At 53.1% G+C, this 12,277-nt stretch overlaps 5 protein-coding genes across 5 annotated transcripts; 1 reads left to right on the top strand and 4 right to left on the bottom strand.

The window, feature by feature from the left end:
* Window positions 1-342: 342 nt before the first annotated feature.
* On the bottom strand, window positions 343-884 carry J4E92_004085 (uncharacterized protein; the record flags this gene model as incomplete). Its single annotated transcript, XM_051495478.1, has 3 exons — window positions 343-666; window positions 727-780; window positions 831-884. 3 exons carry the CDS (start codon window positions 882-884, stop codon window positions 343-345), a joined length of 432 nt encoding a protein of 143 aa, XP_051354497.1.
* Window positions 885-1,383: 499 nt separating this feature from the next.
* On the bottom strand, window positions 1,384-1,937 carry J4E92_004086 (uncharacterized protein; the record flags this gene model as incomplete). Its single annotated transcript, XM_051495479.1, has 3 exons — window positions 1,384-1,719; window positions 1,777-1,830; window positions 1,887-1,937. The coding sequence occupies 3 exons, from the start codon at window positions 1,935-1,937 to the stop codon at window positions 1,384-1,386; spliced, it is 441 nt and encodes a 146-aa protein (XP_051354498.1).
* A 1,670-nt stretch (window positions 1,938-3,607) lies between these two features.
* On the bottom strand, window positions 3,608-5,502 carry J4E92_004087 (uncharacterized protein; the record flags this gene model as incomplete). Its single annotated transcript, XM_051495480.1, has 4 exons — window positions 3,608-4,664; window positions 4,714-5,138; window positions 5,189-5,301; window positions 5,349-5,502. 4 exons carry the CDS (start codon window positions 5,500-5,502, stop codon window positions 3,608-3,610), a joined length of 1,749 nt encoding a protein of 582 aa, XP_051354499.1.
* Window positions 5,503-8,459: 2,957 nt separating this feature from the next.
* J4E92_004088 (uncharacterized protein) lies at window positions 8,460-10,611 on the top strand (the record flags this gene model as incomplete). The annotated part of the gene is made up of 2 exons (XM_051495481.1): window positions 8,460-8,763; window positions 8,813-10,611. The coding sequence occupies 2 exons, from the start codon at window positions 8,460-8,462 to the stop codon at window positions 10,609-10,611; spliced, it is 2,103 nt and encodes a 700-aa protein (XP_051354500.1).
* Window positions 10,612-11,020: 409 nt separating this feature from the next.
* J4E92_004089 (uncharacterized protein) lies at window positions 11,021-12,066 on the bottom strand (the record flags this gene model as incomplete). The annotated part of the gene is made up of 2 exons (XM_051495482.1): window positions 11,021-11,662; window positions 11,716-12,066. 2 exons carry the CDS (start codon window positions 12,064-12,066, stop codon window positions 11,021-11,023), a joined length of 993 nt encoding a protein of 330 aa, XP_051354501.1.
* Between the last annotated feature and the right edge of the window lie 211 nt (window positions 12,067-12,277).

Here is a 12,277-nt window from a genome sequence, read left to right on the forward strand (position 1 = left end):
CGAGGTCGATCTTCTTTTTGCATATATGCTTGAATGGTGTGTGGAGTCTTGCATGGCCTATCTCTACGAAGGAGCGCCCATATCACGATGTTTCACGGCTGATAGTTTGTTGAGAGAATAGTTTAGATACCCATCGAAGTTTTCTTTGTTTCGCTCAATATCATGAAGTTTTTGCATAAAGCATCGTCTTTCCATGTCGCTTCTCATGTTTCCCAATGATCATAAGGATCGGTGTAGCCCATATGTGCTGACCAGAATCCATGCATGACCGAATTGCTTCGCTGCATCAACGTCGCCAAGATGTCAATAACTGAAGCTCGCAAGGATCAACCGTCCGTCCACTCAGATGTCTTCCTCAGGATCCTCCTCCTTGGGCTCGGGCTTGACTGGAGTAAGCTCCTCCTCCTCCTCCTCCTCATCACCGACGACATCCTCAGAAACCTTCTTCTTGCGACCACGCTTGGCAGGAGTGACTTCACCCTCTGCGTCAGCAGCAGCCTCGCCCTTTGCCTTGCGTTTGCGCGGAGTCGAGGTCTTCTTGGGGGTATCCTCTTCAATGGGGTTGCCGGACATAAGAGCCTCCAACTCGGTCTTGAGGGTATCCTTGAGGCGCCCCATCATGCGTTGGCAGGCGATGACGGAACGGCCGGCGGGGCGGGGCGTGTTCTGTTTGTTGTGTTAGTTCGCAGAGGTGAGAAGAGGAGGTTCTAGATGGGAGTTACTAACATTGTAGTCAAAGGTGACGTTGGATTTCTCGATGAGTGCGAAGAGGTAGACGAGCTGTGATTCTTTGTCAGCATGTATGGTGTGGAGGGTGGGAAGCGACGTACACGCTCCTTATCTGTCCAGGCAGTGAGTGCCTTTCCGCTGTTGGCGCCTGACATAATGAGTAAGTTGGTGGACGGTGCTGGGTTGTATTTAAGTGTGTGGATGGTGTCGTGCTGTGAAGTGGACAGAAGATGGTATGAAGTACGAGGCAGTAGAAAGGAAGGAGTTGGGAGGTGGCAGAGTGGTTTATGTGTGGAGGTCGCGCTGTTTTGACGGTGAGGATGAGCTTGGCACTGGCGGCTACCAGGTGAAGGTGAGTTCTGGCACACGTGGGTCATTTGGGATTGGGAGATTGCAATACTCTGGGAAGTGAGGGATTTAATCTGGTAAAACGTGTCAATAAGGTACGTGATTTTGATACTGGTCTGATTTGATAAGTGTGCCTTGGTGCATGTGCCATATGGAAACTGACGATGTAGCTAAGCAAGACTATCAGACTGCCCAATGCATGTCGTGAACCTATTCAGAATGCCAGACGCTGGTGTGCGTAACAGAACGCTCAAGTCGATTGCCTCTCGCCCATGCCCTCAATGCCATAGTGATCGCCGTGGATGTTCAGATGTCTTCAGCCTCCTTGAGGATGTCGTCGTCATCATCGTCCTTGACCTCCTCCTTGACAGTCTCATCCTCCAGATCCTCCTCAACCTCAGGAGTAGGCTCCTTCTTCTTCTTCGGGCGACCGCGACCTTTCTTGGGAGTGACTTCGGCGTCACCACCGTCCTCGTCAGTCTTGGCCTTCCGCTTGCGTGGTGTTGCCGCCTTCTTGGGTGTGACCTCAGAAACAGACACTCCCGCCTCCATGGCCTCCCACTCCGGCTTGAGAACGTTCTTAAGCGCGTTGATCTTCTGCTTGAAACCACTGGCGTTGCGACCGGCCGGGTAACAGCCCTCCTACGTCACGTTAGTGGGGAGTGCTTTTTGCATTACAGAATCAAGAATGGGGCTTACGTTGTAGTTGAAGACAGAGCCGTTCTTGTTGACGAGGTAGAGCAGACTGGAGAGCTAGTCAAGGTCAGCATCGCGCGATTGGCAGAGTGCAGCTGCCATTAGGTACTCACCAAGTCACGGTCACTCCATCCGGTACCGGTGGCCTTCTTGGTATCCGACATGATATGTTTGTCGTTTGTGTTGTTTTTGTTCACTGGATGGTTCGTAGTGCGGAGGAGTGTGGAAGAGAAGATGAACTGAGGGAGGTGGAAGTTGGAGGAGAGGCGGCTCAGATTGATGTTTATATTCGAGGTGAGAGGACCGCCAAGCGTCCAGATTGACCAGAGCTTGAGCTCACCGTGAGTTCGCAAAGAGTAAACGCGGCACGTGGTGCATGCTGCGATGTGCATCATACGTGGTGAAGGTGAGTCAGTTGCTCACGGCAACGCGATAGTCGCCTTATGGATCGTGTATGCTATGCCGATTCGACTCGATGGTTCACAAACAAGATAAACCTCCGAGATATACATTCTTCAACTTATCACGATGCATTCCATAGGAATGCGTCATGCTGCACTGATTACCTACCCTACTTTGATGGGCACCCGGCGTTGAGAGGCGATAGCAAGAACCAGCCTCGATGAAAGCCCTTAAATTTCGCAAATGCGCTTACATATTATGCGGTAACTTTTGCAATAGCCAGATGTAGATTGAATAACGAAGTTGGAGTGAAAGTGACAAAGTGACCGACAAAGATGCAGCCCAGGATAGCAGAATGTGCAATACCTACCTGGACAGTGTGTAAGAAGCCATACCCGAGTGAGCTTCCCACCGTCGCAAAGAAATGTTTGCAAGTGCCAAATCGACTGTAAAGGTCGTCCCCGATCACGATGTCTTTTCAAATGGTGCTTGGTATAAAACTTCCTGTCTCGACATCAGTTTTTGCGTCCAAGCACTCATACCATACACAACGTCAAGGCTGCGAGATCAGATCGCATCAAATCCAATAACATCGTGATCACCTGTAAAAAAACGAGGTATCGCCCTTGTCGAAAGCAAAAAAGCGACCCATACCCAAAACAGGCAGTCAAACACGGCCACACACTAGCAGCTGCCAGCCACCTCAACCACCAAGTCGTCCCGATTCGACCCGCTCCGACCATCTCGCATGCGGCGATATGCGAACCATTGAATCAGTGCGTACCGGTGGATGTGGGTCCGGAGTAGAAGCGGGCCTTCCCGTGCGTCGATGAGCCACCGCATGCGGCACCGCGGCTGGCACGGGTCTGTGCCTACTATAGTTCGAGGGGTTTTGATAAGGGTTCGCGTGCTCTACGGGATTGGTCGGGTTGATAAGAGGAGATGTTCGAGGCGTGCGGATCGTCTTATCGTCTTACTGTATCTTTGTGAGATCAGACGGCGGATGAGGGGTCGGACAGTGAGGGGGTCCGCGTCGGGGGGCTGTTGGGCGCTTTGGGTACTCTCAACAAATACTCTCCTTGAGAGTTATGCTAGCTATCCGGTGTGACACTAAGGTGAAGATAGAGACATTGATCTTGGCCGCTTGAGGTCACAGAAACGAAGTCAGGGAATTGCAAATATTGTCCATAACATATGTATTGTCATTCCAGTGCGCTCAGCTGCACCAGGTCGGAGGTATCTAGGTGTACTACAGGTCATCGTGAGAAGCGATTAAATGTAGTAGGGTATCGAAATCCGTCCAGCCATCCCACAGAAAAGGAAATTTTGTGACCCATTGCCCAGTCTAAATGATATCAAGACCGAAAGAAGAAAAAAGGTAAACCTAAGTGGCTAACCCTGACGCCAAAGAACATGTCGACGAAGTAGAAAGCTACAAGTGAGCAACACCGTTTGTGACCTCAGCGACACCGACGGTGGTGCCGTTCAACTTTTCACTTGCGTAAAGTTGTTGAGAGACCTTCTTGTCGAAGTACTTGGGCTCGGTGTATGGGTCGTACATGTTCTTCTTAATGTAGGCGTCGAGCTGCTCGTCGGTAAGACCACGGAGCTCGGTAGCGCGGTCAACACCGTTCTTCTGAGCTGCACGGATGACACCGCGGGTTACGATGACGGAGACTTCGCGGATGCGGCGGATGTCGGGGTACAACCAGCCATCGGCGCGCTCTTGCTTGTTCAATGAAGTCGACAGTGATTCCGCAGAAGCGTAGATCATGTCTTGGGTGACAGAGACGGCCTTGGAGATAATGGCACCAAGTCCGATACCAGGGAAAACATACATGTTGTTTCCTTGGCCAGGGGTGAGCATCTTTCCGTCGAACTCCATTGAGGGGAAGGGAGAGCCGGAAGCAAACAGGCAGCGTCCCTCAGTGGCGACGACAGCCTCCTCGAAGGTGCACTCAGATTTGCTTGAAGGGTTGGAGAGAGGGAAGATGATGGGGTGGTTGTTGAGCTTGGCCATCTTCTCAAGGATGTCCTTGGTGAAGGCACCGCCGATGGTCGACAGACCCATCAGGATAGTGGGCTGTACGTAATCGATAAGGCGGCTGAGCGACTGGTATTGGCGGCCGTTGTTGTCGTCACGAGCAAAGAAGACCTTGTGCTCGGCCAGCTTGTCACCACGGTCCAGGGTAACGAGACCGTTTGAGTCGACGAACCAGAACTTGCGCTTGGCCTCGTCCTCTGTCAAGCCCTCCTTGATGAAGTACTCAACGATCTGCTTGGCAACACCAACACCGGCACTGCCAGCGCCGAGGAAGATAGCCTTGTGGTCCTTGGCGGGAACACCAGAAGCCTTGACGGCGTTGATGAATCCACCGACAATGACGGCACCAGTTCCCTGGACGTCGTCGTTGAACATGGCGTATTGGTCTTGGTAGCGTTCTAGGGCGGGGAAGGGGTTCTTGAAGTCCTCGAATTGGATGACGATGCTGTCACACGATCAGTTTCCTGAAAAGAATACGGATGTAAAATACATACCTGGGCCACTTGTCGGTAAGGGCAGCCATGAGCTCGTCAAGGAACTCCTTCTCCTGCTCAGGAGTAACCTTGGGCATGCGAGATCCCATGTAGAGGGGGTCGTCACGGAGAGCCTTGTTGCTGGTTCCGAGATCGAGAGTCAAGGGCAGGGTGCTGTCTGGCTTGATACCAGCGCAGGCGGTGTAAAGAGCGAGCTTTCCAACGGGAATACCCATGCCGTTCACACCAAGGTCACCAAGACCCAAGATGCGGGATCCGTCTGTGAGAACGGTGATGTCGACCTGGTGCGGCCAGTTGTCGAGGATCTTGCGGAGGTTGCCGCGGTCGCTCCAGGAGAGGTACATGCCCTCGGGTTGTGTCCAGATTTCGTGCCATCGTACGCAGGCCTCGCCGACGGTGGGGGTGTAGATAAGGGGAGTCAGTTCCTGGGTATGTTAATTCATTGCCCTAGAGATACTACTGAGTTCTCACATACCTTGATGTTCTCTCCGAGAAGACGGTAGAAAAGATGTGGGTTGGTAGCCTTGAGGTGAACGAGGTACTGGAACTTCTCAATGGGCGCCGTCTTCATGGCAAGGAGCCTGAGGCCTTGGTTGGGTCAGTAGTGATATTTGGATAGTCGGTGTTTGACATACATCGCTCGCTCTGGATGTCGTAGCTCTCGACGGCGGGGGGAGTGAGGCCGTATGTGCCCAGGGTCCTGCGGACGTCGGGTGTGTAGGACAGGTCGTAGTCACCGGAAGTGGTGCTCAGTTGGCGGGCCATGTTGGGGCGTGTGGCGGAGGGCATGTTGTCGTTTGCTATAGTGGCCATACAACGAACGAAGGAGGGTTTTTGGATTGAAGAACGGAGGCCTTGGGCGGGAGCCGTAACTTTTATAAGCGGTCTGAATCGCTGCATTGAAATGAGCTGAAACGACGCGTCGGCAATTGAAAAGGAATTAGGAAGACAGCCCGCCTGGGGCGCGGAGGATGGGGGGCTACATAACAAGCAGCCTATCGGAGGGGTCAAGGTTCCGCAACAGTCAGTCTGTGAGGAGATCCGTTCTCGCCGTCAAAGTGTGCCTGTAAAGGAAGCATGGACCAGCCCGTTGGTGACTTTTACGCGAGTCCCTTCCCCAAGTTTACTATCTTGCCGCGTGCACAACTGCAGCTTCAACACTACACCCAAAACAAATCATATCGCATTCTAGGACACTCTGTCACCATTCCAGAGTCTTCACAGTTTGTCTTCCAGAATTTTGCTCGAATCCTGAGGGATGCCGATGCTCGTCGTGTCACAGCCACAGCCACCGGGTAGCAGGGGTCATGACTGGACGTGCATACGAGTCGGGAGCAATCGGAACGCCCATATTTGCCTTGACGGAATGCCGTAGGATTCTTCCATGGGCTTCAATCTTCGTCCGCTCACCTTCTGTGCTATCTTGCTTTTGCCGGTACTCTGACCTAGCTGGAAAGTAGCCCGAACGGCTCTCACCCGCGCCCTCGTCTGTGGTATACCGCTGTTTTCTTTTGGTCAACGACAGCATGCCCGTAGCCCAATACCGCGCTCGTTGCGAGGTCAGGCATCGAGGCATTTTATTTCCGTAGTCAATGCGCAGCGCCGCGTTGCAACAGCGTGCTTATTATTAATCGCGTTGATCTTACGGGAAATGTCTCATGGCCATTCGCCACATGGTACCTTGAAGTGCTGTCGCGTTACTCAGGTCAAGCGGCCCCGATGGACATTAGCCACTAATAGCCAGAAGCCATCACCGTCTACTCCTTCGCGGGTCCGCACCGGCTCCATGAAAGCACACCGCGACCCGACGATTGCTAAGCACTACGAGCGGTGTGTCTTTGTACCGCAGACGGAGCCGCTGAGGGCAACTTTTTTTACGCACACGGTACACCCCTGACTGTTCGCTAACGGACCGTTGGTGCCATGCCAGGGGAAGCGCATGCAGCATCCGATTGCTTTCGGCCCATGTCTGCGACAAGAAGAATGGGCGCCTCGACGAGTAGTCGACTGTCTATATCCGTGATATCCGGATCGCATCTCAGTATCGGAAGTCCGATTCAATGCACGTTTGATCTCCTTTGCGATATGGACGAGGTCTCAGACCCTATACTTGCAGATGCGACAGTGGATCACCCGCGCGGTTGTGTGGGGAAAGCTTGATGGCTTGGGTAAGGTAGCCGCCCTAGGGCTCTGCGCCCAGTTCCTGCTCCTCCGAGAATTGGGGCACGCGACTCCACAGTCCACAGCACCACGGGATGTTACGGGCAACTTTATTGCAATTACCCGCATCCGATATTCACATCCACATCCGCGGAGGCTGGCTGACGCAAGTATCAATTATCGACAAAGTGGCTAATTATCAATGGATTGCCTCCCTTGCAGCAAACCTGCGACTGTCATGCAGCTGTCAACCTTGGAAGTCTCACCGTCTCTTGACACCTGGAAAGCCATGGCGTGCGAGTCAGCATCGTACATACTAGATCTGATCCAGCACACGCATGAAGCCCTATGGTCGGAGCAAACTAGCATGGGTAGCAAACTACTAGTCTCTGACAGTCTCCGATCTCCTAATATTTCTTCCAGAAAACAGCCTTCGTCGCATCTTGGGAATTAGACAGCTGCCTGCCACCTACCTAGGCTTCTCGCGCTCCACAAATTCGATGGGAAGCCAAGGAATCTGCATACAATGGTATGCATCTAATCACTTGATCTACCTAATTATTACAATACTACTGGCTTCTTACACAGACTGTTTGGGATGGTCGTGTGTGCCAATCGCACGCGATGTCTAGTTGACAAATTTGGAAGGCTCTCGTGTTCTTGGCAACACAAAGCCCGCTGTAAAACGACAACACGATCAGTCTACATAAGGCATATGTCTAATGAAAACCTGATTCCAGAATCTGGGAGCCTGATTGAAGAACAATGAGGTCCATCTATCAGCTGGCCTTATAGCTGCTTGCTATGACGCGGCGACGCACGGAGACACTTCCGCGGGGCTGTGATGGACCTGTGGTAGCTGTGAGCCTGTTCACGATAGCCGTAGTATTCGAGCTGCTATCAAAGCGGCTAGGTCTTTCAGCCGGAGTACGCTCCATCATTCTGAACCGGCTTCCGACGACTGCTTTTCTGTACCTTTTTTCGACTACATTTCAGAGCTAGAGAGTGGCTTACCTCGGCATCGGTTTGCTTTTGACCCCCATTATACGAACGCAAGAAGACATTCAGGATAATCGCCGTGTTGGTAATCTACACGCTTGGGTGAAGTTTGCTCATATCGCAGAATATGGAACTCATCAAAGCCACGTGCTCAAGAGTGATGCGCGAACCATGGGTGCCATAGGTTGGGGAATGACACCCGCCCATGTAGCCTTGGCGCATATGTGGAGCCGCGGGATCGACGAACGGCATGACGTCGAGGCGCTAGCTTCCCTCGTCATCCTGATCAACGCGTCGTTTGGGAGCCTGGAACCTTGGTACAGCTTCAATGTAACCTCTGCCAGAGCTCTCACCACTTTCCATCAACCACAATTGCACTCCACTCCACGTGAAAGTGACACAAACTATCGCAATGTCACTCTCATCATGCTTCGGCTCGCGCAAACGCGACGACGACCAGCGTCCTTTGTTGCCTCAGGTATGTCAGCTCAACTGTCTGCAGCGCGACGCGTACTAACACCGAACGACAGTATCGCGATGATACAACGCTCCAGCGGGAGGTGCACCAGAAGCTTCACTCGTACCAGATGCTGCGGGCGCTTTCCATGGGATTCATGCCATCGAATGAACAAGTTATCATCAACCTTCGCAGCTTGCTCTCTGCAGACGTCCTAAACCCAGAGAATCCGGACTTGAGCGACTCAGGACGCCTGCTTGTCAAGTTTACGAAACAATGGCTTCATCAGTTCATCGACACGATGAACCACAAGAACAGCGAAGACCAGATTCAAGACTTCCTCTGGTACCTTTCCAAGTCCAGGATCTCTGTTGACGTGGAGGATATCGCAAGGCGAACGACACGGTCAAAAGCAAAGGCGGATGCTACTGCAGGTGCGTACTCACAAATGCGTCTATATCTCATTCACTAACACGGGAGCAGCATACCAGAGCCTCCAAACCGTCGGATCCCTCCTCCTTACCAACTCAGACTTCCGCATCTTCCTTTCTGATCTCCAAACCGTCGGACGCGAAGTATTCAGAGATACCGCATTCACACTGTCGAACGTGTCCAAGAAGGCTGCGAAGAAGATTGAGCCCTCACAGGCAGAGTACAAGGCGCTTAAGGAGCCAGGCGCTGACGAGGGCCCTCCGCCTTCGGCCGAGGATCTGGGTAACGATGTCGCGGAAGTAGCCCAGGTAGTTGGAAATGGTGTGGCCAAGGTTGCTAAGAGGGCAGACGTGAGTCTGGGACAAAAGCTACAGGGTGACGAGGGCGAATCTCTCATGTTCCGCCTGAAGAAGACGGTTACAAACCTGAGGCAGAAGAGGGACTACAACGACTCCGTCTCGGTGCTGGCACAGCTCCTGAAGCGCTACGCTTTGGTGTACTCTCGCACGGTCGAAGATGCCATGGGCACGCTCGAAACCGACATCGACACGAACCCAGCGATGGACAAGGCCGTCAGGAACTTCTGGACATTCATCAGCTCGTTCGGAGATAAGCAGGAATGGAAGAAGCTCGAGGACGCCTTCCACCAGGTCTTGGATCACTCCCGCAAGGATCCAGAATTCGAGGATCTGCTGACTGACGTTGGCAACTCCCTTCAGAAGCTGCTCACCGACCCCGACTTCTTCGATCACGTCGACGAGAAGTTCCAGGAACTCCGAAAGAAGGCCCAGGGTGTTCGAAGCGAGTCTTCGCTCCGTCGGGATGTCGATGTGTTCTTTGAGCAGGCCCAGCGAACGTTCATGGCCGTGACACAGGATGAGGACATTGCGAAGATGATCAAGACAAGCACGAGGATCTGGAACATCTTGTCGCCTATGCACAACTACACCAACAGCGAATTGGTTCAGGACGCCATCAACGTCTTCGTTCCTCTCGGAATCCAGGCTATCCAGTACATTCCTATCCCCCGTCTGGAGGTCTCCACGCCCGAGATCGACATGCTCCTCGAGAACCTGATTATCGAACCCGGAAAGACCGTCAACCACACCTCCTTCCTGCCTTTCCGCTTCAAGGTAGAAACATACAACGACTTCGAACTCCGCAAGGCCCGCTTCCGTGTGGCGTCAAAGGCTACTTCCAAGTTCACAATCAAGATTGACGGTCTCTCGTTCCGTGCAGATGAAGTCGGCTTCCTTCTTCGCGCACACTCTGGTCTCCTCCGTCTTGCCGATGAGGGTATCGCATCTTTCCAGCTCGACGAGCGCGGTATCGATATCCATCTCGACGTCGAGGTCGGCAAGGAGAAGCTAGAACAGATTCTCACCCTCAAAGCCGTGCGGGTCCACATCCACAAGCTCACCTACAAGCTTCGCAAATCCAAGTTCAGCATCCTCGGCTGGCTGTTCAAACCGCTCCTCCGCCCCATCGTCCGCAAGGTCATGGAGAGGCAGATGGCCAAGGGTATCGCCGACGGTATCCATGCTGCCAACCGCGAGCTGATCTTCGCTCGCGAGAGGCTCCGAGCTACGAGGATCTCGGACCCAGACGACCTCAAGACCTTCGTCAAGGCTGTCATCACTCGTCTTACACCCGCCGACGATCCAGACGTCTACACGAGGGTTGGTGTCGATGCACCTGGCAAGGGTGTATTCGCTGGCAAGTATGCACCTGGTAGTGTTGTCAAGCTGTGGGAAGAGGAGGGTCGTCGTGCAGCGGAGCGCATCGATGACTGGGATGAGGGTGGCTGGAGGAACGACGTTTTCGACCTACACGCTATGACAATGTCTTAGGCGTTTTGTTGCATCTCTCACGATCGGCTCAATTTGCAAGGTGTAATTTCCTTTTCGGCATGGTTTCATGGGTTCATGATCGTCTCAAGGCCAAAATGTTTTCTTAGCGGTAAGAGCATGGTTTGCTCATATGCGTGTATACGATATCCTAATGTAGTACATGATCCATTTGATAGTTTTGATACAAAGGTGTCAAATCCTAATAATGACTACAGGTCCGCTTCTAGGCAGACATCTAATTCATGAAGGCCCGCTCAAACAGCGTTATCATAAAGTGCACCAAACTCTGACCGCGAGTTTGATTTTTTCGATTGCTAAAATGGTCTTTCTTTCCAAATGGGAAAAGCTTCTAGCCTTCCCAACTATCCCTCACAAATCAGGAATCCCAACTACTCTCTTCCCGATTCACCTAGAAGGGAGGCAGGTAGAAGGGGTATCCGCCGTTCTTGATACGGAAGACGCTAAGCAGGAAGCTGTACATGCCGAACAAGACACCGGTCCACAGGAAAACGGCGAATGACTGTGCGCGCGGGTCTTTGATCCTGGGAACCTTGATGGCGAGAGAAATAGCAGCAAAAGCGAGGATGCCGTAGATGGCAGCAACAATCTGCGACTCGAGACCGTACTGGCTACTGAAGCCTCCAGCAAAATAGTTCATACCACCCTTGCCGTCACCAACAACATACGGTGTCTTCCTAATGTGGTTGAACATGTGGCCACTGGTAAAGAGAAGCACGGCAATGAGGCTGACGGCGGCCCAGAGGTTACGGTTCTGGAGGATGGGAATGATATATGGCCAGGCGACTGAGATGGCCGTGATACCTCCGAGGACGATGACAGTTGCGGAGATGTAGAAGACCCAGTCGATGGGGCGGGAGACGGAGGGCTTGGGCACGTCAGCGGGGAGCTGGCGCGCGATCCAGGCGTGGATTTGTTCGGCTTTCTGGGGTCCGGCGGTGAAGTCGAAGCGGACAGGTGCGGAGTCGACCTTTGCGTTTGCGCCGACGGTTGGGTGGAAGTAGAGGAGGACAGGTGCGGTTTGAAGCATCATCTATCGATTGTTAGTTCTGGAGAGCTCACAGTACAGGAACAGAGGGGTCTCACCGACTGGAAAGTATTCTTTCCATCAACAAAGTCCAATGTGCCAAACACCAGTCTCGTCTTCCCATCTTTGTCACCCTTCATCCAGCTCTTGCCCAGCAAATCCCACTCTGGCTGAAAGTCCCTGCAGAGCATGCATCCGAACCTCGGCTCCAGAGCCGTCAGAAGCACAGCAACGCCATAATCTCTCGGAGACTTGGTCAATTGCGCATAACCGGCGTCGTCGAGCTTGAGCGGATGGCCCACGGAAAGCGACTTGGCGCGGGCGTCAGTGAAGCGGTCGCCGGTCGATTTCTTGGCTGCCAGAGCTGTAAAAGGCAGCAGCGAGGCAGTGAGGAGCTGTAACCACCGCATTGTGTCGTTTGGCGGGTGGAGAGTTGGTGTGCGGAGCTTTGGTGGGTTGGACTGGTGCTTGGGAACGTGGCCTCGAGCTCGGAGATGCGGCGTGCGTAATGCCAAGGCCGACACCTAGGCAGGGGTGCGCGACATGGGCGTTGGAGGTCAGCACTCCGGATTGTAAACCTCACAAGAACTGCTGGACTACTCAAGAGGCGATTCGTTCCTC

The sequence above is a fragment of the Alternaria infectoria genome (assembly GCF_024043175.1).
Source record: "Alternaria infectoria strain BMP 0036 chromosome Unknown scaffold_5, whole genome shotgun sequence".
Classification (NCBI taxonomy): domain Eukaryota; kingdom Fungi; phylum Ascomycota; class Dothideomycetes; order Pleosporales; family Pleosporaceae; genus Alternaria; species Alternaria infectoria.